The following is a 25,275-nucleotide window of genomic DNA, read 5'->3' on the forward strand; positions in this document are numbered from 1 at the left end:
GAAACACCAGGTCTTTGCAATGAATATGTTATTTTTTAGGAAATGTTTGATTTTAAAATCAAAGAGGGATACCAGGCCTTCCATCGTTTCACAAGTCTTGCTCGAGACCCAAGTCTCCTTTGTCAAAATGTACTTTCAGTACAGTACGTTTGAAATTTTTTAAAGGAAGTCCTTGACTTATTTTCACCTAGCCTGGAGCATGTTATCCATAGTTTCAATCGACAAAACAGTAGCTCTCCAGCTTGGGAGTAGAATCCATCCTCAACCTCCGCGGGCTCCTCACAATTCCTCAGCTCTATTTGGAAGGAAGGGTCCCTTTCCTTGCGCTTCGTTCCTCAATTTCCCCAGTCTTTTTCTCCTGACCCCTTCTGCCTCTGTCCTAGCGTCGGAAACCACAGACGCGGAGAGGGGCCTCACAGAGCGGCGGCGGCGAGGGGCGCGGAGAGAGGGGTTGGGATGGGCGGCCAAAACGCGCCCTGTGAAGGTGGGGGAGAGACTGCGCGAAGCCCACCGCCAGCGCAGAGACACGGGAGGGAAAGCTCCCGCGAGGGCCACAGTGCTCGAGAGGCCGGGGCCGCGTGCGGGGGCCGTGCCCGCACGCTCTCGCCGCCTCCGCCGCCTTTCTCAGGTCGCTGGCCGCCTCTCCCCACCCTCCAAGGGACGTTGGTACATTCCCGCTGACTCCGAGAGCTTAAAAGGGCCCGTGAGGCTGCGCCCAGTGGATTTGGTCCTCATTTGTGCGCGGGGCTCGTGTCCTCATCCCGCCCCCGCCGCGCGCCCAGATCCGCCAAGCTGCCGGGGGAGTCTTGATATCTTGGCGAAGGTTTCTTTACGCTGTGGCGCTCTAGCGTTTGGGGGTTGTGTGTGTAGCTGTGTTGCTCGCAGCTAGGGCCCCTCGCCCTCGGCCCCTCGGCTGGCTTAGCACCGCAGCCCCGCAGTGTGCAGCGCGCGCCGCCAGCTCCGCAAGGGATGGAGCAGACCGAGGTCCTAAAGCCACGGACCCTGGCCGATCTGATCCGCATCCTGCACCAGCTCTTCGCCGGCGAGGATGTCAACGTGGAGGAGGTACAGGCCGTCTTGGAAGCCTACGAGAGCGACCCCGCCGAGTGGGCAGTGTACGCCAAGTTCGACCAGTACAGGTGAGCGCGCTTTAGCCCTGCCGGCCGAGGATCTCGGGCGCCGGCCTCGAAGAGCGGGCGTGGGGGAGGGGGTCTGGCTCCGGGAGAGCGCGGGCCGCGCTGCGCCCACCCGCCCACCGCTCCCGAGCCTTTGATGCACCGCCGCGCCGCGCCTCCTCGTCCGCGGGCGGCCGGGCTGGCGCTTTGGGCCGAAGGTGGATTCCTCTGGCCTTGATGGCCGCTGGCCGCAGAGCGGCAGGCTCGCGGAGGGGAGGCCACCGCGCGCCTGCAAGGTTTTCTATTCTCTTCTCGCCCGTGAATCTCGCCGCTTCCAAACCGCCACTCCTCCTCCTGCCCCCGGCCTCGGGAGCAATGCCCTCCCCTCTGGAGCGAGCGCTCGCCTCGGACGCCGAGATGCGGGGCGACCCGGGTGGCCGGACACACTTAGGCTCTACCCTGCCGTCCGCCCTGAGGAACCGACTGGCTGGACTAACGGAGGTGCTCCCAGGAGAGAACTGCATCAGCCATCCGGACAAAGGGCCGACGGCGGAGGACGCAATTCCCCGACGCCAGTTCTCCTCCATCGCTTCGCCCTCGGTCGCTTGCAACCAGGCACCTGCCAACAGGCATTTATCTGATACAAAATAGCGTCTTGGAGTTGTCAGCTGCTCTTTTTCAATTTATACTGCTCCTCTCCCAAACCATTGTAACTTCCCGGAATGCAGGTTTATTTAAACCCGCTATCAGGTTCGCGAATTAAACGACTGCTGCTTTTCCATCCCCCAAGCCATAGACTTGCCCTTATCCTCAGTTCTGAGGATCTGGCCTGTAGATTGAAGACCGATGCTTCCTAGATGTGCTTGAGTGTGATGCCCAGGCAGGCTGGGTCCTTACAGCCTCGGCTTGGTTATTAAGTAAAACTGATCTCTCTACCAACCCTCTGGGCGAGAAGTAAAATTGAATCACCCTGAAGGGTAATAGGTTCTTTTCCGAAGGGCAGCCTTTATGGATGGTTAGGTTGACGGTAGAGAGAAGTGGGGGGTGGGGGGGATCGTTGAAAGAGAAGAATAAGAAGATGAAGTTTTCCTTGGGGGCAGTCCATTAGGCACCTCACCTAAACATACACAGTGTGTTTGGTAAGGTTTTGTCGGCAAGGGCTGTTTCAACTGTATTTTAGGATTTGAAATAAAGTGAAGCCTACTTAGGATCCATCCCATTTTCCACTTGCAAGTGACTCTAGGAAATTCCTTTGGTTTGTATCAACTCAGTTCATCGTAAAGTCCTTCTGTGCCTGCCAATAAAGCTACCAGAGTCTAGTTTTTAATTTTGCTATTAGCTCCAGGTAATTGAGGGCTTGTTATGGGCCGGGTACTCATCCAGTCACTTTACACGTGTTAACTCATTTACCTCACAACAGCTCTAAGACAGAGGTTCTGTTCTTACCCTTATTTTACAGGTGAGGAATGGTAGGCGGTAAAAAAGTTGGATTACCTGCACAAGGTCGTACTTGTATCAAGTAGCAACTCTGGGGATTCAAATTAGCATTGTTTCAGAGCCCACACTCTAAACCACAACTAAACTTCCTGCAGACATGGTGCCATAATAGTTTTCTTCTGTCTGAATATATTATTATTGACCAAGTGAAATTAATTAACCAGGGTAGGTTGTAAGAGCTCTTAATCTTTAGAACAACGGCATTTCTAGGGGCCTTGAATTCCTCTTGATTGACAAGCTTTAAACCATTTGAAATGCAATCAGTTGGACTATTCCACAGGTATCTGAGGCACAGCCGAAAAAGGGTGCAGTCTTGGGTGGGCAGTTGGGGGAGGTTGGGGGGAGATGGGAAATCAGAAATCAATTTGATAGTGTTTTCGTTTGTAATAGATGTCCTAGCATTGTGAAGGATTCTGATCTCTGCCCTTGGGAAAGCCAATGCAGAAGAACAAAGACAGAATATGTTCCAGGGTGGGCCAGACAGTAAATTCTCTGGAAGAAGACCTACAAAGCAAGACTGGTGACCCAAAGTGTAATGAAGGGAGATGTAGGATCCTGGTACAGGAACGGAGTTTACTGTGAATTAAAGGCTGGGTGCACAGCCCCTTGCTAGGGTATAAAGGGCTACAAAACAACGATGACTGATGTCTAAAAAGCACTTACTAATCTCCTCCTCAGTGACCCTGCTCTGCCAGCACCTGGCCTCCAGCCTGGAGGAGGAGAGGGGAGGAAGAGGCATGTGGAACAGAAGTGAACAGATGACTATGTGAAAAAACACTACCCCAAAAATGGGGTAAAGAGTCCTTTCCTTAACGATGACAGTCTAAATGAATGTCATAATTATCAAACTTATTGATGCTAATTAGATGGCATCGGGAATACCACTGGGACCAATAGAAGCATTAAAGTTGATTTTTTTTCTTAGTGGTTGTAGTTTTGGTTTAGGATTTTTTTTTTTTTTTTTTTTTTTTTGGCCAGTTAACTGGTTTCTCACTGTAAAAGGTTTAGAGCATCATTTGCTTCCCTAATGTAGCCTCCTTTGCTCTGATACTTAGGTCGACTGCCACCCTATTTGTGGAGGACTTCATTAGGACTTTTCATATGCTTTTGAATGTGATTTGTGTCTGGGCTATAGTAAAACTAAGAAGAATTCTAGAAGAGCTATTTAACAAAACCTTGTTACTCAAGTTCTGGTTTAGCTACAGGGAGGGAAGAAACAAAACAGTAGTAACATTCTTGCCTAGAGCAGTAATGCACTTTGCAAATACCTTCTGTGAGAAACTTTTATTCTTTTTATCAGTTTGAGGCTGTCACATGTAGAATCGTGGAATTTGCTTTCTTTTCCTGGTGCCTTTTCAGTGCCATTAATTACAACTGAGCAGCTGTAAATGCAGTGATTAAAAATACAGAAATGTCCAAAATGAACTGTGAAAAAATATTTGTTTTCATTTGTGCTGGATTTCTAATTAGAAAACGGCAAAGTTGCTTAGAGGTAGAAATGTTAACATTTGTAAATGAATGATACTTTGTGACTCACTGATTTTTCCCAGTGCTTGTTTCATCAACCAAATTCAAACTTCTGAATGTATTCTTTTTAGGTATACCCGAAATCTTGTGGATCAAGGAAATGGAAAATTTAATCTAATGATTCTATGTTGGGGTGAAGGACATGGCAGGTAATACAACTATTCTTTTGCAGATATTTATTAGAGTATCTATTCTAGGATATGAAAAGTACAGTCCAGGCTGGCAACAACTCTTGTGAGCACTAACAAATCTCATTTTATAATTATTTGTTCACAACATCCCCTAATCCCAACAAAAATTCTCATGTGAACTAGCCTGAGGGGTTTAGGTGTACACCATGCATATCAAAACAGTCCCCCAAAATGAGTAGTAAATCAAAGGAGACATGTAACCAGTTTAACTTAATCTTTGTCTTCTATGGAGTTAAACTTTATATGAATTGTGCTAAAACTTGACCTTTGTGGTGCTTTGACGTATGTAAACAATGATGGGACCAAAGACCAAAGCGTGCAGATTCGGAGCTAGAAAAGCAATTCACAAATTCAGAAAATTTCTTTCTACTTCAAGTTAATTGTGTACTTTCTTTATATAGAAGGTAAGGCAACTTAAACTAATACTGATTGTTTGAAACTTGGTTCCTTAATTTGTCCTAAATTTACACATTTGCCAATCTTATTACCAACTTTTTTTTTTTTTTTTTGTGAGGAAGATCAGCCCTGGGCTAACATCCATGCCAATCCTCCTCTTTTTGCTGAGGAAGACCAGCCCTGAGCTAACATCTATTGCCAGTCCTCCTTTTTTTTTTTTTTTTCCCCTTTTTCTCCCCAAAGCCCCAGTAGACAGCCATATGTCATAGTTGCACATCCTTCCTGTTGCTGTATGTGGGTTGCCGCCTTAGCACGGCCGGACAAGCGGTTCGTCAGTGCGCACCCGGGACCCAAACCCGGGCTGCCAGTAGCGGAGCGCGTGCACTTAACCACTAAGCCACGGGGCCAGCCCCGCCAATTGAGTATTGTTATCTCTTGAAACAGATCCTTCTTGGTCTTTTGAGAATGGTGAAAACAATAATCCAGACCCATTTTTGATGGGAGAAAGGAAACATGAATTTACAAGACTTTGGAAAGTTAGGTTTATAGAGTACATTCATTTATTCATATGAGATTGAGTTATTTTCATTCAGTATTTTTTGAAAGCAAATTATATGTCAAGAGTAGGACTAGGCTCTGGATTTAGGAAACAAGTTCTTATGGATTGTATATGGGTTAATAGAATTCAACATATGAAATAAATGCCAATAATGTATACCAATTCATATCTTTTAATCAACCCTACAGCTAATACTACTTAATAAACTTAAATACTATTTACTCTAAGATTACATGAATAAATCCTTTCCCCAAATCCAATTTATTTTCTCCCACCAATATTGAGAGGTAATCAAAGGTAGGATACTCTAAATCTACAAAATGCTAACATTATATACTTTTCTGTATAATTTTAGGGTAGTAATGCATACACATACCCTTTGTTCTCCAAAGGAAGGAGAAAAGAGAAAAAGCCTGGGCAAAAACACTAAATGTTAAGTGTGATGCAATTATTATAGATGATTATCTTTATCCTTTCTAAAATTTCTCTAGTGTGGTTTTATAATCAAGTTCTAGCCCAGCTTAACTGAATTATTAAAAGCTATATTTTGAACAAGATAAGACTGCTAGTTTTGTTTTGTTATCAAACTAGTATTACAAAAAGGTTTTAAAAAATTAACTGTTCTTTAGTAGAGGTATATGTCAAAACTGTACCCCTTATATGCATTGATATGGAAGACTTTTTTTTTTTATTACTTTGCCCTGAACAGTGTTGAATTATGAATTGATGACATTTAAAAATCCAGCTGAAATAGATTTTGGCCTGGGAGATGTCCTGTTGACAGTGTGCAGCTGTGAGCTCTGGGCAGACTGTTACTGCAGATCTGGGTACTAGACCATCCACTGAGTTCAGTTGTCACTTTGTGTCTACATAGCAGTATCCATGATCACACTGACTCCCACTGCTTTCTGAAGATGCTACAGGGAAATCTAAAGGAGACGTTATTTGCCTGGCCAGACAAAAAATCCAATGAAATGATCAAGAAGTCAGAAAGAATCCTGAGGGAAAACCAGTGTGCCTACATCAACGGTAACATCCAGTACCTTTTTCTAAGGGCAAGTGGGAAAAACCTTGAACTCCCATCTGAAATATTGGTTTCTTTTTTTTTTTTTTTTCTTTTTGTGAGGAAGATCAGCCCTGAGCTTAGATCCATGCCAATCCGCCTCTCTTTGCTGAGGAAGACCGGCTCTGAGCTAACATCTATTGCCAATGCTCCTCGTTTTTTCCCCCAAAGCCCCAGTAGATAGTTGTATGTCATAGTTGCACATCCTTCTAGTTGCTGTATGTGGGACACCACTTCAGCATGGCTGGGGAAGCAGTGCGTTGGTGCACGCCCGGGATCCGAACCCAGGCCACCAGTAGCAGAGCGTGAGCGCTTAACTGCTAAGCCGCGGGGCCAGCCCCGAAATATTGGTTTTTTACACGTGTGCAATACAACTTGCATCATGGAGTCATGATTTCAAATATTTGCGAAAGGACCTAAAAGCAGTGGGTTTTGATTTTTAAAGCTTTGCATCTGGATTGGAATCATTTATTAAAAGCTTATGCAGGTAGATTAGCACCCACTGCAAAAGTCATTTACCTGCCAAGTCTTAGGACAGTTAGAATTGAAGATGAATTTATGTAAGTAGAGTCTTTTAGTAAAGGAGTGAGGCCAAGTTGGAAATATTAGTTTCTGTGTTAGAAAATGTAAAGAAATGTTTTGGAAGTGATAAAGAATGCTAGCTAGTCCCTGTTTTTCCAAAATGCATACAGCATACTTAAAAGAGTATTCTCTAGGGAAACTTTGCAAAGCATGTTATTTAGCAGTGATTTATAGATCTCTTACCAAGAATTCATTCTTTTCCCTCAGTGTGATATGGGACAGCCAAAAGCTTTTCAGGAGAGGCGGTGATTAACGTCCATCTTCCTAAGGGGGATAATAACTTTCCAAAAAGTTCATTAAAGCTTATTTTTTATTCCCATTTACAGATGAGATTGCCAACACATAGGAAGATTAAATAACTTGTCTAGGGTCATTCAGCTTTCAAATGGCAGCCAAGATTTGAACCAAGCAATTTGATTCCAAAGCCTGTACTCTTGATCAGGATGCTATCCCACTTATATAAAATCATATATTACAGAGATTTTTCTGGCAAAGCAGGTTCTTTGTTCTTATATCTTAAAGTCCAGTATTGACCTTGATACTTGGCCTAAATTTATTCATTAGTTTAAAAATGCAAGCCACTTACAAAGGTCAGATTGTATAGAAAGTTTTTTACCCCATTCACATAACACAAAGTTGTTAGTTTCTTGTGTAGCAGGAAACTTATTTGAGGCATGCTATGTGTATAGGCACGTCAGATTTCCAAGAACAAGTTTGCTGCCTGTATCACTCACAACAAAGCCAAAAGCCTTTCAAAAAACTTACTTTCAGCTAGAGTCACAGAATGTTTGTGAAACTAGATTAGATCTTGAAGAATAGGTAAGCTTTTCTCAAGTCTTCAATGCAAAAGCCTACAGGAGCCAAGCAGGTAAAGTGAGTGAGTGGTGCAGGCCGGGAATAAGACTGTGGGAGCTGGTGTGTGAGCCACGCTGACTAAGAGGGTAGCAATGGCCACTCAGCTCCAGCTAAATTGTCCAGATTTCTTTTTCCATAGAAGTGGGAAATTCCAATTTTTATGGGAATTTTGCCAGTCAGTAAAATATCAGGTGTGATAAGCTAAATATTTCTGTAGACTAATTACCCATATAATCAAAAACCACAAATTTTAAGCCTTTGATTTTTACAGATGCAGGAGTAGGAGTGCAGATGGATAGTGATCAGTGGGAAGGATGTTTCAAGTATAGGGAGGAGCATGAACGAAGGCACCATTATTGCAAAGAATGAAAACTATTCAGAAATGATCTAGCTGGAGGGAAGAAGGAAGAATGGGCTTGCACACGAGTAGTGGGAGAGAAAGGTGAGATCAGGTCCTGGGCTGCCTCCAAGACCAGCTTAAAGTAAGAGCTTGCTTTGGTCAAGAGCATTTTTTCTGTAATATCTTGATCAGTTCAGTAGCTGTGTGCAAGACAGAGTGGAGGAAAGGCAGAGTTGGGGCAAGGAGACCAAGAATAGGCAAAAGGCGGACATGGCCTAGACCAAACTGGTATCCATTAGTATCACCATGAAAGATCTAATAGTACTGTGACAGAGAGTACACCATGGGTATAAAAGAAAGGAGGCAAAATAATGATAATAATAATAATGCTGGGATTATTAACAGTAGGGGTCAGCCATGAGCCTCCAGGGCTTCCCTTTCTAAGGGATGGGTGACTAGTTTTTGTGGGGTCTTTGCTTGCAGGATTGTCCAGCATGCATTGGGTGGTGTATGTACTTGCAGTTGGAGAAACAATTTATTTGTGTAAAGAGCAGTCAGTTCTTAAGAATGTTGAACTTTTGTTCAAAATTGTGCTTAACCCAGTACATTTTGAAAGCAGTAAACTATAGAATCAAAGAGTTTGCAGATCTGAGATTTAAGCCCCATTTTTAGAAATGAGGAAAACTGAAGATCCTAGAAACAGTGAGTGGTTCAAAGATAGTCTAGCTAGCTACTCGAGCTGAGAGTAGGACCTAAGTCTTCTGCTTCTAGGCTTTACTATTCTTGATCGTGCAAGCTCGTGGAGCTAGATCATAAGGTATAAAGCCAAATTAGGGGCCTACGTTAACTACACTAATTACACTGCATTTCTTCCTGGATTAGTCCTCAAACCCTCTCCTAAATACATAAATTTCTTCTCAACGTATTTTTTAAAAATTGAGTATTTTAATCTTGAAGACATCTCCCCCAGGGCCTTTTGACCTGCTTCAGTGTGGATTGGTTGATCGCTAGGCCAGGGCTCAGCTGTCATCCTGGGGTCCCCTCACATCACCCAGGCTTTCCCTTTGCTCTCTCTTGTTACTGACCCCCTTGTTTCCTGACCTCGTGTCTGCTTTGTTCTTGGTCCATGCCCTTGTTTTGGTGGAGCATATCCTCCAACGGCTCTATGAGAGAGGGTTCTTGGAAAGTAAATTTTTGATACCTCATATATCTATATTCAACCCTTGCAACGTAAGTCTTCTCCTGAGTGGTGTCCATTTCAAGTTGCTGTTTTTCGGGTTGTGCTGGCCTCTCTTTCATACTAGAGGCCTTGCTCCAATGTCCGGTGGCCTTGGCTGTGTGCTAATATTTAAAAACCAGGGACAAAAAAGTTAACTGGTAGCTCTGAACACATGGATGGTGTTTGTCAACTGGACTTCACTCTAGGATAATTGGGCAGACCTTTTTCCTTGAGGGACAACCAATGGCAGTATCTTGAGGGTTTTGTTCTTGATCAGATCAGATTCCCCAAGAAGCTGCTTCTCGTCTCCTGCCTGGAGAAAAAATTCCTGTCTGGCGACATTCCGGCAGCTAGCTGGTGAAGAAAGCGGGGATCCTGCCATTCAAGATGTAAATTTTCACTTGTCACCTGCTTTTCACCAGTCCTGAGTTCATCTGCTGTATTCTTTCTAGAGAAGAGATTTCAGAACTCAACGGAGCAGGGGAAGGAGCTGGGTAGGCGGGAGTGTTCAAAGGGATTTGAGACTCTACTTAAATAAGTTTTCAGAAGTGCCTGTGCTGCCAATTCCTGAACTGTTTGGGAGTTTTAAGATATAAATCAGGTTATTTCTTAGCTGTCCCATGGGTAGGAGAGGATTTAGCTTTCTCTCCTCTGCAAAGCCATCCATCTACTTTCAAGCTTTCAAATTTTTATTAATATTTTCTCTTTTTCCATTTTCTTTTTCTTTGTATGTGGATGCCTTTTTTATTCTTTTACTGCAATTGTAGGTTTTCAGGAAAGAGCAGAGTGCCTGTTGCTTACAATCTTTAACTAGAAGTTCAATTCTAATTTCTATTAATTCCATATGTATCAAATTGATTTACCATCTTAGGTGATAGACAAAATTTTTACCTACAGCTGTCATCTAAGCTCCTGTTCTTCCTTCGTGGATATTGTTTAGATTCCATTGGCTTACATCGAGTAGAGAATATTAGCCATACGGAACCTGCCGTGAGCCTTCACTTGTACAGTCCTCCTTTTGATACATGCCATGCCTTTGATCAAAGAACAGGACATAAAAGCAAAGTCACCATGACATTCCATAGCAAATTTGGAATCAGGACTGCACTTGTAAGTATAATTTCTCTCTTCTAGGTTTAAGTGCTTTATGGGTTGGCAACATTACACCGTATGCATTGCTTTTTTTGTTCTAGATATTATTTTAATATATTGTTTTAAGTGTTCTTGAATTGAAGAATGAGCTGAACCTTAACTTGGAAGAAGGGCCCCTGATATCCTAATTCTTTTCTTTAACTTTGGAGAGTATATTTTCAATTTATAAAAAACTTAAATTAGATGCAAAGAATTGTTTATTGAGAAACCTCAAAATGTATGCCCATTCCTAAAGAAAATGTTTTCTCTTCATTTATTAGAGAAATAAGAGTGAAAACAATATTATTTGGTGTAACTGCTACTGCTCTGACTTTAGTGTTCATAGATCTAACTTGCTGGGACAACGCAAATAACTTGCATAGTCAACCTTTGCAAAGTGGAGACCCTTTTCTGATGATATAAAGAAACTTGCTTGTTTTGATGGCCAGGTTACTTTTTCTTTGAGTAGTGATGCTATTTAGACCACAAATGAATGAGAATAGACTATAATATGGTCCGCCTTGAGGAACACCTGTTTCCACCTTAAAATAATAAGGCAACCAACAGTAATATGGTATGGCAGTCTTCTCTGGTGAAATAAGTTGGCCATTTAGGGGGATGGTTTTTAGTAATTGGAATGTCTAAAAGTAGACAGTGCATGAAAACAGAGCCTGAAAACAATTCTCATGAATTATAAGAAAGTACAGCCTTTGAGAGAAGCTGGGGTGGAATTTTCTGAAGTGACCGCCTTGCTTTGTTTTCTGCATTCCAACCCCAAGAGATGCTCTTATCACAGCAACAAAACCACAGGGCTCCAGTGCCATAGCTGAGTTTTCATTCACTGCTAGAAAAGCAGAACTTAGAACAAGCCAAAATGTCTCGTGTCAAGATTCTTACTCATCTTTCTTTTTTTCTTTCTTACAGACAACTTCTGGATCTCTGGAGAACAACTAAGGAATACGAAACCCTCTGAAGTTGTACTTTAAGGTCCGCTGAAAGTTTTGCCTTGGACAGGAAGGGCCTTCCACCATTTGCTGCCCAGTAATATACTTTACAAAGCCAATACTTAGATCTACTGTAAGGTAGATGTGATTGTAAGGCATTAAGTAAGCAAAGAGTGCCCTGAGCTACTGCAGGAGAAAAAGTCCCACTACAGAAAAAAAAAGCTTGTAATTTTAAAGGCCAAATCAAGTGCTCTCCTGGTTTTATCCTCTAAATCCAGTGGAACCATACTGGGAAGGTCAATGAAGGTTTTTATAGCTTTTGGAAACACTTTGGTCTCTGAACTATAATTAGCAATAAATAAAAACAAGAAACCACAGACATCAAATGCCTGCCTTGTTACTTGGAGGACTAAATGTAGATATCTTTAATATACTTTGTATTTCCTTAATATTTGAAGAGAATCTTTTGAATCTGTGGATATTATTTTTTCAATCTTATTTTACAAATTCTTGTTCTATAAGTAATAGGGTATTGTAGATAGAAAAACTTAAGGTACTTTGCCATTTGGTAATAAAATGAAGGGCAGAGGATTTAGAAAAGTACATGTACCCAAGCCCACAACAAACCAAAAACATAAATTCGTGTCAGTGTGTCCAGTGGTCACAGTCAAAGACTTTGTACTGCTACAAAAATTGCCAAATAATTTTAATAAAATTGGATTTGAACACAATTTGAAGTTGTCTTTCTTTTTAAGGTGATGAGAATTTCATATAATTCATGGTTTCTTAGATTTAAGTAGACTGCCAAAAGTACTACAAAAGATGCTTTTATGATGTAAGAAGATGAGAGGGCCAAAAAAGGCATGCAAAAGCAGCTTACCCTTTCAGGCTTTACATGTGTTCACTGATGGGCCAGAGATACAAACCTGAGGGCCTCTGGCCCCAGTGCGGCTCGTAGACACAATCGGTTTTGCCTGGAAATTGTTTGTGGGTCTATATGTGTTAGATGTGAATTGGTTTTCAACATTTAAAAGCTGGAGATTTCATAGAAGGTATAGATTGCTAGCTTCTTGAAAATTTGAAGCATCTGGCAACATTGGACCTGTGTTGTGCTTTCATTGACATCCATTAGCTAGGCTGGGGTCTGCGCTTAGATGGGGCCACCCCTGCAATCTGCAGCAGCCTCAACTTGCCTGTTTCCCTTATTTCTGTTTTCCTGCAAGCCTATATATGCATTTGAGTTCGCTGCCCCTATTTTAGGCAATTTTCTTAGGAATATCTGTCATAATCTTGGAGTTGATCATCTCTGGAAACTTAGAAGGTAAAGTCCTTTGAAGATAGTTTCTATACAGGTCATTGATTATGTTGTTTACACCACTTTGTATAATTATTTACATCTTCCTCATTTTGAGAAGGATATCAACATTTATTGAGTGCTTACTATACACGAGGCATTGTTATAAGTTGTTTAGATGTACTAACAAACTTAATTCCATACAACTTAAGAATTAGTAAAGTTTTTCTCCTGGTGCTATAATACATTACCACAAATGTAGTTGCTTAAAACAACATAAATTTATTTCCTTCAGCTCTGTAGGTCAGAAGTCTGACAGTTTCACAGCACTAAAATCACCATGTCAGAGGGCTGCATTCCTTTCTGTAGGTTCTGGGTAGGATCTGTTTTCTTGTGGTTTTTTTCCAGCTTCTAGGGACTGCCAGCATTCCTTGGCTCAGGATCCCCTTCCTCCATCTTCAAAGCCGGCAGTGGCAGGTTTAGTCCTATGTCTCAGCACTCTGACCTACTCTCTGCTTCCCTTTTCTACTTTGAGGGACTCAGGTGATAACATCTCCATCTCTAGGTTATACCCTTAATCATATCTGTGAAGTCTCTTTTGCCCTGTAAGGTAATATATTCATAGGTTCTGAGGATTAGGATGTGGATGTCTTTGGGGATGATTCTCCCTACCACAGTCCACCATTTTGCCCCCAAAGAGCCATGTCCATCCCACATGCAAACTAGATTCACTCCAACCCAAGACCCCCCAAGTCTCAATCCATCACAATGTCAACTGAAAGTCCAAAAATCTGAATCTCGTCATCTCAAAAGTTCCAAATATCATTTAAATTAGGTGTGGGTAAAGGTCTATTATAATTCATTCCAGGACACAGTTCTCCTCCATATTTGGACCTATTAAGCATGGTTTAGAAACTTGCCAAAAGTTATCCAGCCAAGATATTACAGAGCTAAGAATTTGATCCCAAGCAACCTTCCTTTAAAAGTCATTCTCTTTAGGGTCGGCCCCATGGCTTAGCGGTTAAGTGCGCGCGCTCCACGGCTGGCGGCCCGGGCCCGGATCCCGGGCGCGCACCGACACACTGCTTGTCTGGCCATGCTGAGGCCGCATCCCACATACAACAACTAGAAGGATGTGCAGCTATGACATACAACTATCTACTGGGGCTTTGGGGGAAAATAAATAAATAAAATTAAAAAAAAAAAAGTTCTCTATACTCAGGCCTTTCAGGTTAAGAGAAACCTGGGCCATTTCCAGTTTTTGTGTTTCCTATTATATTTTTTTAAAATTATTGCATACTTTCGTCATATATACAGTATATTTAAATGTTTATTAAATAGCACTTTTAACACACAAATGGGGTAATACCCTATGTGTGACGAGTAGAGGTCAAATCTAAATTGGAGGTTACTTATGAATGTGAGGCTCAACCTAAGTGGCCACTCTGGCCGTCCTGCCCACCCTGACCTATGTGATTGGCCCCGTTCTCTACTACCCATGACAATGTTCAGGAAGGAGCGACATCCTTCTCCTCGAGGAGCTCAACGTTCACTTGAGTGGATGACGTGTTTGCACACGTGGCAAGGCAGTGAACAAATGGATTATGTAGGAGGGAGAAGAAACATTGAGGCTGGAATTGTGCTGGTTGCTAAAAGATGAATAGGAGGTAAAAGAAGGGGAGGTAAGGGCCTGAGTCTAGAAGAGGAGGAGGAACGAGCCCTGTGTGTGAGGAGAGAGTGAAAGGCAGGGCTGGCGGTGGGCCCGGGCACCACCTTAGCACACAGTCCCTCCCATCTCACCTGCAGCTGGAGCGTCTGCGCTTGCTGTTCCCCCAGCCTGAAATGCCCCTGTCCAAGCGCTTTACATGGCTGGCCCTTCAGATGTCAGCTCAAATGCCATCTCCCCAGAAAGGAATTCCCCAACCACCTAATCTAAAAGCGAAATCTCCAGGCGCTTTCTATTCAGTTTCACCAAAACACTTTGGTTATCTGAAAAGCGTCATTTCCTTTCTCCTTTATCATCTAAATCCTACCAATAGAATGCAAGGCCCATAAGCATAGAGACATGGTTTCATTCACTGCCGTATCCTGAGCACGAAACTGTACCTGACACCTAGGAGGTACTCAATAAATAGTTATGAAATGAATGGAAAAAACCCTGAATCTCCTTACCTAATAATTTTGTATTAACATACCCTGATGCTATGGTCTTTTCTATGTGCCACCAAATCAGGTGTGCATGTTATTTTTATCAAGTATGGAAATTCTAAGAATCATTTTTTTAAGCCACAGACTTCTTTCGTGAGGCCCGTGTCAGGGGCTTATCTTGTGGGGTGAGTTCATTAATCATGTACTTAAACAAACTAGCTGGTGAATGAAGGGCTTTTACGTGTGTTTCGTGGGAGAAGACAGCGTTATTTTTCCCATTTAGCAAATGTGCTGAGCCTTTTTTTTTTCCGACTCACAGCACACTTTGAAAAATCTCTGAATGCTAAAGAACTCTCCAGAAAGGCTAGCACACAACAAATTTGCATACAATTTCAGAAAAGATTTCTGGACTTTCTGAAGGTCCCTAAGGGCCCCAGTTAAAGAACTCTGCCCTATGTGAGCAGAGTAGGCAGATTTTCGGGACCCGTCTTCCTGGTCTTAACAGGCCTTCTAGCAAGTAAACTGCATAGGCTTTAAGTCAGTACAATAAAAATCCACGCTGTAGTGTGAAGCAGCCATGCAGGCCACCTTCTCCTGTGTCAAAATGACCTTGCAACCCCACACCTCATGACTGAAGACACCAGCTGGACAGATCCACAACAGGAAAAGATAAAGGGGTACCTCGCCCTCATGTTTCCCAGCTGCATTTCTTAGAGCTTGAGGGACTACTTAACTACCCTGGTCCTTGCCTCCCTCCACACATAGAAAACGTCAGCACCTTTGAACTTGTTTCATATGTAACCAAAGAATTCTTGTTTATGTTACCTTCAATGTATAAGCTGGAGAAAAGCCCAGATGTACTCCATCTCTTTTTTTGAAATCTAGTTGTAGGGTTTTTTTTCTTTTCCTCTTCCTTGCATGTACGTGTTTTGTGAAAGAGATATAAGCTGCACTTAAACTCACATACCTCGGAGCAGTTCCATCAGAGCGCTCTGTGGAACTGTTCTCCCAGAGTTCGAACTCCTCACTCTGATTATGGAATAAATTCCTTCACTAGTATCACCTAGACTCTTTATGTTAGTCGACATGAGCTATGGCGTGTGGGAAACTGTGGCTACTTCACTTCATTTTCTGCGATAGGAGGGCACTGGCAAGCTGGGCTACTAGTTAACCTTTTAAACGTAACAGTGGGGTTTCTAGGAAATACTAGCAGCTGGTGCTGCCTTATCCAGGCACGTCCACACACATTTCACAAGATCTGTTCTCTCTGCTTCTAAAAACATGAAAGACACTTCAGACTTTCACAACTTTATTTATCCAGTTGGTGGATGTTTTCTTTAAAAAGTGTACGTGGGTAGTGAAATAAGCCCAAACACAGAAGGACAAATATTGTATGATTCCACTTATACCAAGTACCTAGAACAGGCCAATCCATAGTGACAGAAAGTAGACTAGAGGCTACCTTACCAGGGGCTGAGGGGAGGGAGAATGGGGGTTGTTGTTTAATGGGTACAGAGTTCCTGTGGAGAAGGATGAAAATGATTTGGGTATAGGTAGTGGTGACGGGTCCACAGCATTGTGAATGTATTTGATGCCACGGAATTGTACGCTTACGAATGGTTACAATGATAAGTACTATGTTATGTATATTTTCCCACAATAAAAAAGTTATTTCTAAAAAAAAAAAAAAGTGCATGTGGGGGGGAAAATGTGTACGTGTGTGTGTGTGTGTGTTGGAATAGGTAAGACATACTGTCATAGAAAATGCAAACGATATGAAAGGCATATGGTGAGAAGTATCCTTTCCATTCCCATCCCAGGCTCTCAGTCTCCCTCTCTAAAGGTAACCTATATTACCACTTTCTTTTTTCCTTATCTATTTTTCTCAGTTTTTATACAGAAGGTACCATTCTAAAGTTCATGTTGTGCACTTATAAGGAGATCTTTCCATATCAGAATACAAACCATTCATTCATTTATTTGTACTGCTGACTTCATGGTATTTCATCGTATGAACGTACCATAGGTTAGTTCACCAGTCCTCTATTGATGGACTTGGATGTGGTTTCCAACCTTTTACAATTACAAACAATTCTGCGTTGAATAACCAGGTACATCATGTCATTTCACAAATATCAATTGACATATTTCTTTATTACAAAAAAGCCAAGATAACTCAGCCCCAGGAAATGAGGTAACAGCAGAAGGTCATGGCAAGCTGCCCTGGCTGAAGAGTACCCCTTCAGTGCAGAACCTGTCACCTGATGTCATCCCTCTTCAATTCAGCCCCCTCCACTCTGTTCCTTGGTCAAGTGTGTTCGTGTGAAGCCTCCAGTGCTGTCAGAAGCTTGACACTCACAGAGATTATTTATCACAAGCAAGAAAGCCCAAGGAAAGTCCACATGTTTGTGAGAAAACTAATGATCTAGTCAAGGTCAATTTAGAACTCTGCCCATGCTCAGTAGGAGGGTTGATGCATTCCTGATGTTTGTTTTTACCACTGTGCTTTTTGAGTAATTGGAGACAATAAGATAGCTTCGTGTGCTATTTGAAAACATGCCTCACAGGTTGCTTAATGAGGGGCATTTTGTTTAACTTCCAAGTAATTCCCAGAAAGACATAAAGGAACTGTGAGAGACTGAGATCTACCTAATATGGTTTTGAGCACTGATTTAAGCGTGTCAGTAATCTGAGGAGCATCCTTATACAAGCTCAAGAAAATCTGTTTAAAATATTTGTATCTGTATATCCATATACTATAGTGACATGTATAATGTTTACCTAAAAGCACAACCAGAAAAATTCCTTGCACATGAGGGATAGAAAGAACTAGAAAGTAATCTAATGCAACTGAAGATCGATTAGCCTTTGATGCCAAGAGCCCTCCTAGCCATGTCACAGCAAGAAGAAAACATCTCATTGCAACAACAGATCACCACAATGCACCTTTCAGTGAAAGCTGTATGATTATAATTAGATTATGCAGGATTCATCTAACAAATAAATATAAAATAATAATATCATGGAATCATGAAGCTGAAATGTACTTGAGTGAGCATTTAGCCAAACAAGTCTTTTGATAAATGAAGAAACTGAGGCAGGTGAGGTTAAGGTTAACCAACATACCTGAGCAATGTTGTGCTGCTGCAGGTTCATATTGCCCCATGGGAGCTGATATTCAGGAATTTTGAAAGCTGATTGGTAGATTAGAATTGGCCATAGTGGGAGTATTTACACTGTGAAATCGGTCAATGCTGCAAATCAGGGTAGTTCGCTTCCCCCAGAGAGCCTTTGTTAAACGTTTGTCAGCGTACCACTGTATCTAAGGCAATCCAGCCAATTCAAAATAAAGACAAGGTTTGCCTGGACTATTTAAATATACATTTTTATCCTCTCATTTTTATTGGACTTCTAAATTTTTTGATCACTTTTGCATATATAGATATATATGTTACTGTCACTTCAGAGAAATTCATTAAGGTGAGACAGGGATATTATTTTTCCCCGCTCCATTTCAGAGATGAAGACATTTAGACACATGTTGATGAAATATTTTACCCAAGGACACATAGCTAGGTAATGGAAAAATCAAAATAGATGTTGGTTCTGCCCAGGACACATTGAACCTTTGGCAAAAGAGAAAAACTGTTAAACAGGGACAGAAAGTCAACAATGTGGCCAACGCAATGATGACTCTATGGCTTTCCTGTCTGGAATCTGTCAACTGGTTCCTGACATCACAGTTTAAACAAAAATACTCATGAGGTACTCAGGCTGGATGGGACAGTGAAGAGTCTTATTTTTCCCAAGTGGATCCAACTAATTATTATGTCATAGCAAAGGTTGGGACTGGGCTGTGCTTTATTCCTACTTATCTGACAGGGCACAGATTATAAACTTTGGGACTATGTTCATAGTTATACCCCACGGCACCAGACAGTATCCCAGGTTATTTCTATTACAACTCACTCAACTGCAAGTAATGAAATGTGAACCAAACTGACTTGAACAAAACAGGCTATGAAGTCCAGGGGATACTCAGGAAAGGATAGACGGAGGGATTCAAACAGCTTTTTAGAACTCTATCTTGTTATCCTCATTTCTTGACTCTAAAGTCTACCCTTGTGGTGTTAGGATGACTCCCAATATCTCCAGGCTTACAACTTCAATTTCAATTTTGGAGGATAAGGGGTTATTTCTTCACAGTCTTTCTGTAGGAGTTAAGGAAGTTAGCTATATGGGCTCTGATTGCATCCCATCCCATCCCTGACCCATTCACTATGGCAGCAGGGTATGATCTCTGCCCTGGCCTGAGTTGCCTGTTTGCCTCTGGTGTCATGGGTGGAACCAGTTCCACCAAATCAAATAGATTATTGGGGGGATTAGGGGGAATGTCACCAAGGAAAATTGGAATTCTGTTATGAGAAGAAAGGAGAAAGGAGAGACTAGACGCCAGGCAGACAAAATCAACAGATTTCCATTACATAGGAGCTCAATAGATTTTTGTTGAAAGAGTGAATAAAGGAATGAAAGAAAAATCATAGCAACTAAATCGCCATCACCTTTTTACCAATTTAATGCCAATAAAATACCAATTTAATACCAATTTAAATAATTCAATGCTACTGGTAAAACCTACAGACAACCCCATCACTCCAAAATCAGAGGACTTTACCGATAAATTCACGAGTGTTCTCCAAGGAAAGCTCCAATATCTAAATATCCTCCATCACTCCTAACCAATGTCAAAATTCTTCCACCAGTATTACAGCTCTGTGTAACAGGAGACAAATGGGCTCTTTCTATTGTCCCAGAATTAGCTAAATCCTAAGGCTGAAACAAAAGGTATCAAATACCCTCATATTCTAAAAAGAACAGACAAAAGTCACGGAGAGGCTGGGGTTAGGCATTTCCCTTCAGGACTTACTAGGAGGTGGCAGATCCTGCTCTCCCAGCAACAACCCTATCCATCACCCTTCCTCGGTCTATATAAGATAAGGCTTAGGAGTTGGAGTCCTTGCATTGCCATTGTGAGTTGCTCAAATCCCTTTCCTAATGTTCATTACTAAGTCTATATGACTGCATTAAGTCTGTTAGAACCACATTCCAGCTCCTATGGTGACCACACCTGCCCACCCCATACTCTAATTCCCCACCCCCCCAACCCCAACTGAGCCAGGTTTTCCATTCAGTTCTTAGGTCTCCCTGTGCTTTGGCCAAATAACACTGTCTTAACCTCACTGGCTTTGTTCTCCTGTCTCCTGCCTAAAATGCATTCTGTCCCAGTACCTGCCTTCTGGAGGAAACAGCAACTCCTCTCCAAGGCCCAGCTCAAATATCAATTCTTTCAGAAGTTTCCCCAGTGGGAAGGAATCTCTCCATCTTTGAGCTTCCATAGAATTTCATTTTCACTTCCTTGTAGCAGTTGCCACATTCTGTTCTGTTCAGGAATTTGTGTTAGATCCACTACCAGATAACAGACTTCTGAGGTGCTGTACAGTCCCTAAGACAGAGCCCCATTCAGTGGGCCCTAGCTAATTCTTGTTGTATTGAGTTGTAGCAAGACAATTGTGGTTTTGTTACAATAATAATTTGTATCTTGTTTTTGCTGCTTTAGAGAAATGAGAAAGAATACCAGCCATTGAGATTTTTTTCTGATTGTGTTTTCCCTGCTTCCTTCCAAGAGAGCAGTCTGCCTTTGAGTTCCCTTGCCTTAGGGGCCAAAGAAGTGGCTTCAGGACAACCTCTCCTTCTGGTCTTTTTTTTCCCCAAAAGCCTAAACTGGTTGAGGAGATTCTGGTGGGTGTTCAGGGGTCGGGTAGGGTGGGGAGGCAAGCTCTTAGAAGCCTTATGGATGGCAGCTGAATGGAAAAGGACATGGTTTCTTTTAGTAGGACCTGTGTTCCATTCCCTGGAAGTATTTTCAAAAACAGTAGATTTATGGTGCACCTAGAAAGGCTAGACTCTGGTAACTAGTGCCTCCAGCCTTAGCACAAAGCAGGATCTTTCCAGGGACAATACACATTTAAGCAATGACTTTATTAGTGACAACCAAGATGAACTGAAGCCTACAGGTATTTACTTTCTCAGCATCACATAAGCTTCTTGAATTCTTGTGTAATCCTGAGAAGAGGAAGGAACTCCCTCAAATAAAAACTAAAATTAAATTTCCCACCAGCCTGGTGGGATATTGGCCAAGAGTTAGAATTAATTTGATTCACAGAAAAATAAAATAATACCGCTTCCAATGTTGGATAAGATCCTAGCTGCTGTGAACTGAATGTGAACTGAGTCAAAAGGGATTTTCTCCGAGCTGTGTTCAGATTCATAGACTTGAGCTCCACTGGACCCCAGGGCAAGAATCTGCTGAGAACATCTGGGTTTATAATTCAAAAAAAGTCCAAATCATGAGCAAAAGAGTGCAGACAGATAGTGTAAAAATAGAGGACAGTGCCATCCAGGGATCAGGGAGCCTGATCTGTGGAACTGAGAGGTGCAGTTTGCCTTGCCTCCTTTTGGAAACCTGCATCCTGCATTATGGCAGCTTATAACAGTCACTCTTGGTTCCTGGGAGGCAACACGCACTTATTAGAGGTTCAAAAGGTACATCATCATCAACAAACACAGTAGTTAAGTACTTCCTATAAACATGTGTTAAACATCGAAGCCTTCAAATTTTGTCAGGTAGGAGATGAATACGTGTTATGGGACACCCTGGTATTTTTAGAAACTTTAATGACAATAAAAAATTGGGAAAAAATATGATTTAAAGCAAGCACTTTCTGAACGTACTTTTGGGAAAGATTAACTCTTTGTTCTTGGAAAATATTCTCATACAATCTTTTAATAACATAAATATGTCAAGGAACCAGGGAGCCCCTACATCTCTCTTTTGGGAAAACTGTGATGCTATCACTTATCTCTATACAGTCATTGAGATAAATAAGTTAAATGCTCTGGGTGATCATATGAATTGGGTTTATGTCTCTGCAAACTTTGTTACTTTGGAATAAATGGATCTTTTCTCTGTACGGGCTGTGTGTTTGGTCAAGCTGGGGTCCACAGGAAACTAGTTGCAGAAACCTATAGAAGAAACAAGACAGCCTCATGGTCACCTCACTCTGCAGAAGAGATGGTGGAAAGAAACTGGACTGGCTTGGAGTGATTCTGCAGGCCTTCCTCTCTCGGTGTTGTTCAAGTCTGAATAAGCCAAACATTGGCAAGGTATTGCTGTTGGACTGTTTTCTGTTATGAGTGTCCTGCTGGGGCCAGAGGGCCAGATCACATCCAGAGGTAGGGAGTAGGGGATGGGGTGAGGCAGGATTTCCCTGAAGGGAATGTCCATTTCCTCTCAGTCAATCTGGGAAGAGGCAGATTCTGGCTGAGGGAAAGAAGAGGCCACAGACTGGAAGGGAGCAAAAAATTCCTTCCTCTTCTCCAGTAGAAGGATGTAAAATGTGGAGCGAGTCCAAGCATTTTTGTAGCAGGACAGGGCTGCTACCTCCAGGTAGAGGCAGGAGGTGGACCTTTAAGGGACCTCACAGTAGGTCTGAGCCTGGGGTCTCAGAGAAACCACATCTAGCAGTACTATGAGGCTCTGTACTACACATAGTTCATTTCGCTGTATCCAAACCCTCAGAAATGTCTTGTTCATGTCAGTTTAGTTTTTGGGGGGCTATGAGGGATCAAGGCAAGGTTTGGATTGGATTCACAAAGGGGCCGTGTTATCCTCTCCCTGAGATCAGAGTTGGAGATGCAGTGATGGGCCCAAGGACCAGTCATCTCCAAGAATCACTGGCATCAGTATTAGGCTAGGCAGCAAGGAAGAACAAAGCGGACTTGTTGCACACATGAGACACCATCCTGCATAGTCTCAAAAATACCTGGAGGTTTTACTTCTTCCTTTCCAATTTGGATCCCTTTTATTTCTTTTTCTTGTCCAGTTGCTCTGGCTAAAACTTCCAGTACTATGTTGAATAAGAGTGGTGAGAGTGGGCATACTTGTCTTGTTCCTGACTCAGAGGAATAGCTTTCAGTTTTTCACCATTGTTTATGATGTCAGCCATGGATTTGTCATATATGGCCTTTATTATGTTGAGCTACTTTCCTTCTGTATTCGTTTTATTGAGAGGTTTTTTTTTTTTTTATCATAAATGGATGTTGGATCTTGTCAAATGCTTTCTCTGCATCTCTTGAAATGATCATGTGATTTTTACTATTTGCAGATGACATGATTCTATATATATGAAACCCTAAGGAATCCACCAAAAAACTACTATAAATAATCAACTAATACAGTAAGCTTGCAGGGTACAAAATAAACATACAAAAATCAGTTGCATTTCTGTACACCAATAACAAACTATCAGAAAGAGAAATCAAGAATACAATCCCATCGAAAGGAATAAAATACCTGGGAATAAATTTAACCAAGGAGATGAAAGACCTATACACTGAAAACTATAAGACATTATTGAAGGAAATTAAAGAAGACGTAAAGAAGTGGAAAGACATTCCATGCTCATGGTTTGGAAGAATAAACACAGTTAAAATGTCCATATTACCTAAAGCAGTCTACAGATTCAATGCAATCTCAATCACAATCTCAATGACATTCTTGATGGAAATAGAACAAAGAATCCTAAAATTTATCTGGAACAACAAAAGACCCCAAATAGCCAAAGCAATCCTGAGGAAAAAGAACAAAGTTGGAGGTATCACACTCCCTGACTTCAAAATATACTACAAAGCTATAATAATTGAAACAGCATGCTGCTGCCAGAAAAACAGACACACAGATCAATGGAACAGAATTGAGAGCCCAGAAATAAAACCACACATTTATAGACAGCTAATCTTTAACAAAGGAGCCAAGAACATACAATGGAGAAAGGAAAGTCTCTTCAATAAATGGTGTTGGGAACACTGGACAGCCACATGCAAAAGAGCGAAAGTAGACCATACACAAAAATTAACTCCAAATGGATTAAAGACTTGAATGTAAGATCTAAAACCATAAAACTCCTAGAAGAAAGTATAGGCACTACACTCTTTGACATTGGTCTTAGCAGTATCTTTTCGAATATCATGTCTACTCAGCCAAGGGAGACAAAAGAAAAAGTAAACAAATGGGACTGTGTCAGATTAAAAATCTTCTGTACAGTTTACAGGAAACCACCAGCAAAAGGAAAAGACAACCCAACAACTGGGAGAAAATATTTGCAAATCACATATCCAAAAAGGGGTTAATTTCCAAAATATGTGAAGAACTCATACAACTCAACAACAAAAAAATGAACAACCTGATCAAAAAATGGGCAAAGGATCTGAACAGACATTTTTCTAAAGAAGATACACAGATGGCCAACAGGCACATGAAAAGATGTTCAACATCGCTAATTATTAGGGAAATGCAAATGGAAAGTACAATGAGATACCACCTCACACACATCAGAGTAGCTATAATTAACAAGACGAGAAGTCACAAGTGTTGGAGAGAATGTGGAGAAAAGGGAACCCTCATACACTGCTGGTAGGAACGCAAACTGGTGCAGCCACTATGGAAAACAGTATGGACATTTCTCAAAAAATTAAAAATAAAAATACCATATGATCCAGCTATTCACTACTGAGTATTTATCCAAAGAACATGAAATCCGTAATTCCAAAAGATTTATGTATCCCTATGTTCATCGCAGCATTATTCACAATAACCAAGACGTGGAAGCAACCCAAGTGTCCATCAAGGGATGAACGGATAAAGAAGATGTAGTGTATATACAACGGAATACCACTCAGCCATAAAAAAAGACAAAATCGCGCCATTTGTGACAACATGGATGGACCTTGAGGGTATTATGCTAAGCGAAATAAGTCAGACAAGAAAGACAAATACCATATTATTTCATTAATATGTGGAAGATAAACAAATAACATATAGATAAAGAGAACAGATTAGTGGTTACCAGAGGGGAAGGGGATGAGGGGAAGGCTAAAGGGGTAAAGGGGCACATATGTATGGTGACGCATAAAAACTAGACTATTGGTGGTGGACAGGACGCAGTCTGTACAGAAACTGATGTATAATAATGTACAATTGAAATTTACACAATGTTGCAAGCCAACATGACCTCAATAAAATAATTTTTAAAAAATACTTGGGGGTTGCTTTTTAAGGACTAGAGTCCAAAATCATGCTGCTGGGGTCTGGAAGTTTCATCCTGAGGATATTTAATAGAAATGTGATGATCTAAGGTTACAGTTGCAGGCTAGTGAGAGCTTATTTGGACTTATTACGTGAGCAGCATCTCCAAGACAGGCAGGCCACCTGGCCAAGAAGCTCTCATTCTGTGTCCCCAGGTCCCACCCTTCCAGTGAGACCCTTTCATTCTAGTTCCTGCTGCCACCACCCAGC

The 25,275-nt window shown here is 41.8% G+C and overlaps 1 protein-coding gene across 1 annotated transcript; it reads left to right on the forward strand.

Moving 5' to 3' along the window:
- Positions 1-574: 574 nt before the first annotated feature.
- CDO1 (cysteine dioxygenase type 1) lies at positions 575-12,150 on the forward strand. Its single transcript, XM_004420293.3, has 5 exons — positions 575-1,139; positions 4,211-4,288; positions 6,160-6,314; positions 10,285-10,454; positions 11,400-12,150. Exons 1-5 carry the CDS (start codon positions 970-972, stop codon positions 11,427-11,429), a joined length of 603 nt encoding a protein of 200 aa, XP_004420350.1. The 5' UTR covers positions 575-969; the 3' UTR covers positions 11,430-12,150.
- The last annotated feature ends 13,125 nt before the right edge of the window (positions 12,151-25,275 follow it).

This window comes from Ceratotherium simum, chromosome 4 (genome assembly GCF_057802395.1).
Source record: "Ceratotherium simum simum isolate JZ-2026a chromosome 4, ASM5780239v1, whole genome shotgun sequence".
NCBI classification, from domain to species: domain Eukaryota; kingdom Metazoa; phylum Chordata; class Mammalia; order Perissodactyla; family Rhinocerotidae; genus Ceratotherium; species Ceratotherium simum.

Bases quoted from the DNA above. Each gene is read 5' to 3' on its own strand.
- CDO1 (XM_004420293.3), top strand. From the start codon at position 970: ATGGAGCAGACCGAGGTCCTAAAGCCACGGACCCTGGCCGATCTGATC. The intron at 4,289-6,159 runs GTAATACAACTA...GTGTCTACATAG, and splicing joins TGGGGTGAAGGACATGGCAG to CAGTATCCATGATCACACTG. The intron at 10,455-11,399 runs GTAAGTATAATT...TCTTTCTTACAG, and splicing joins TTGGAATCAGGACTGCACTT to ACAACTTCTGGATCTCTGGA.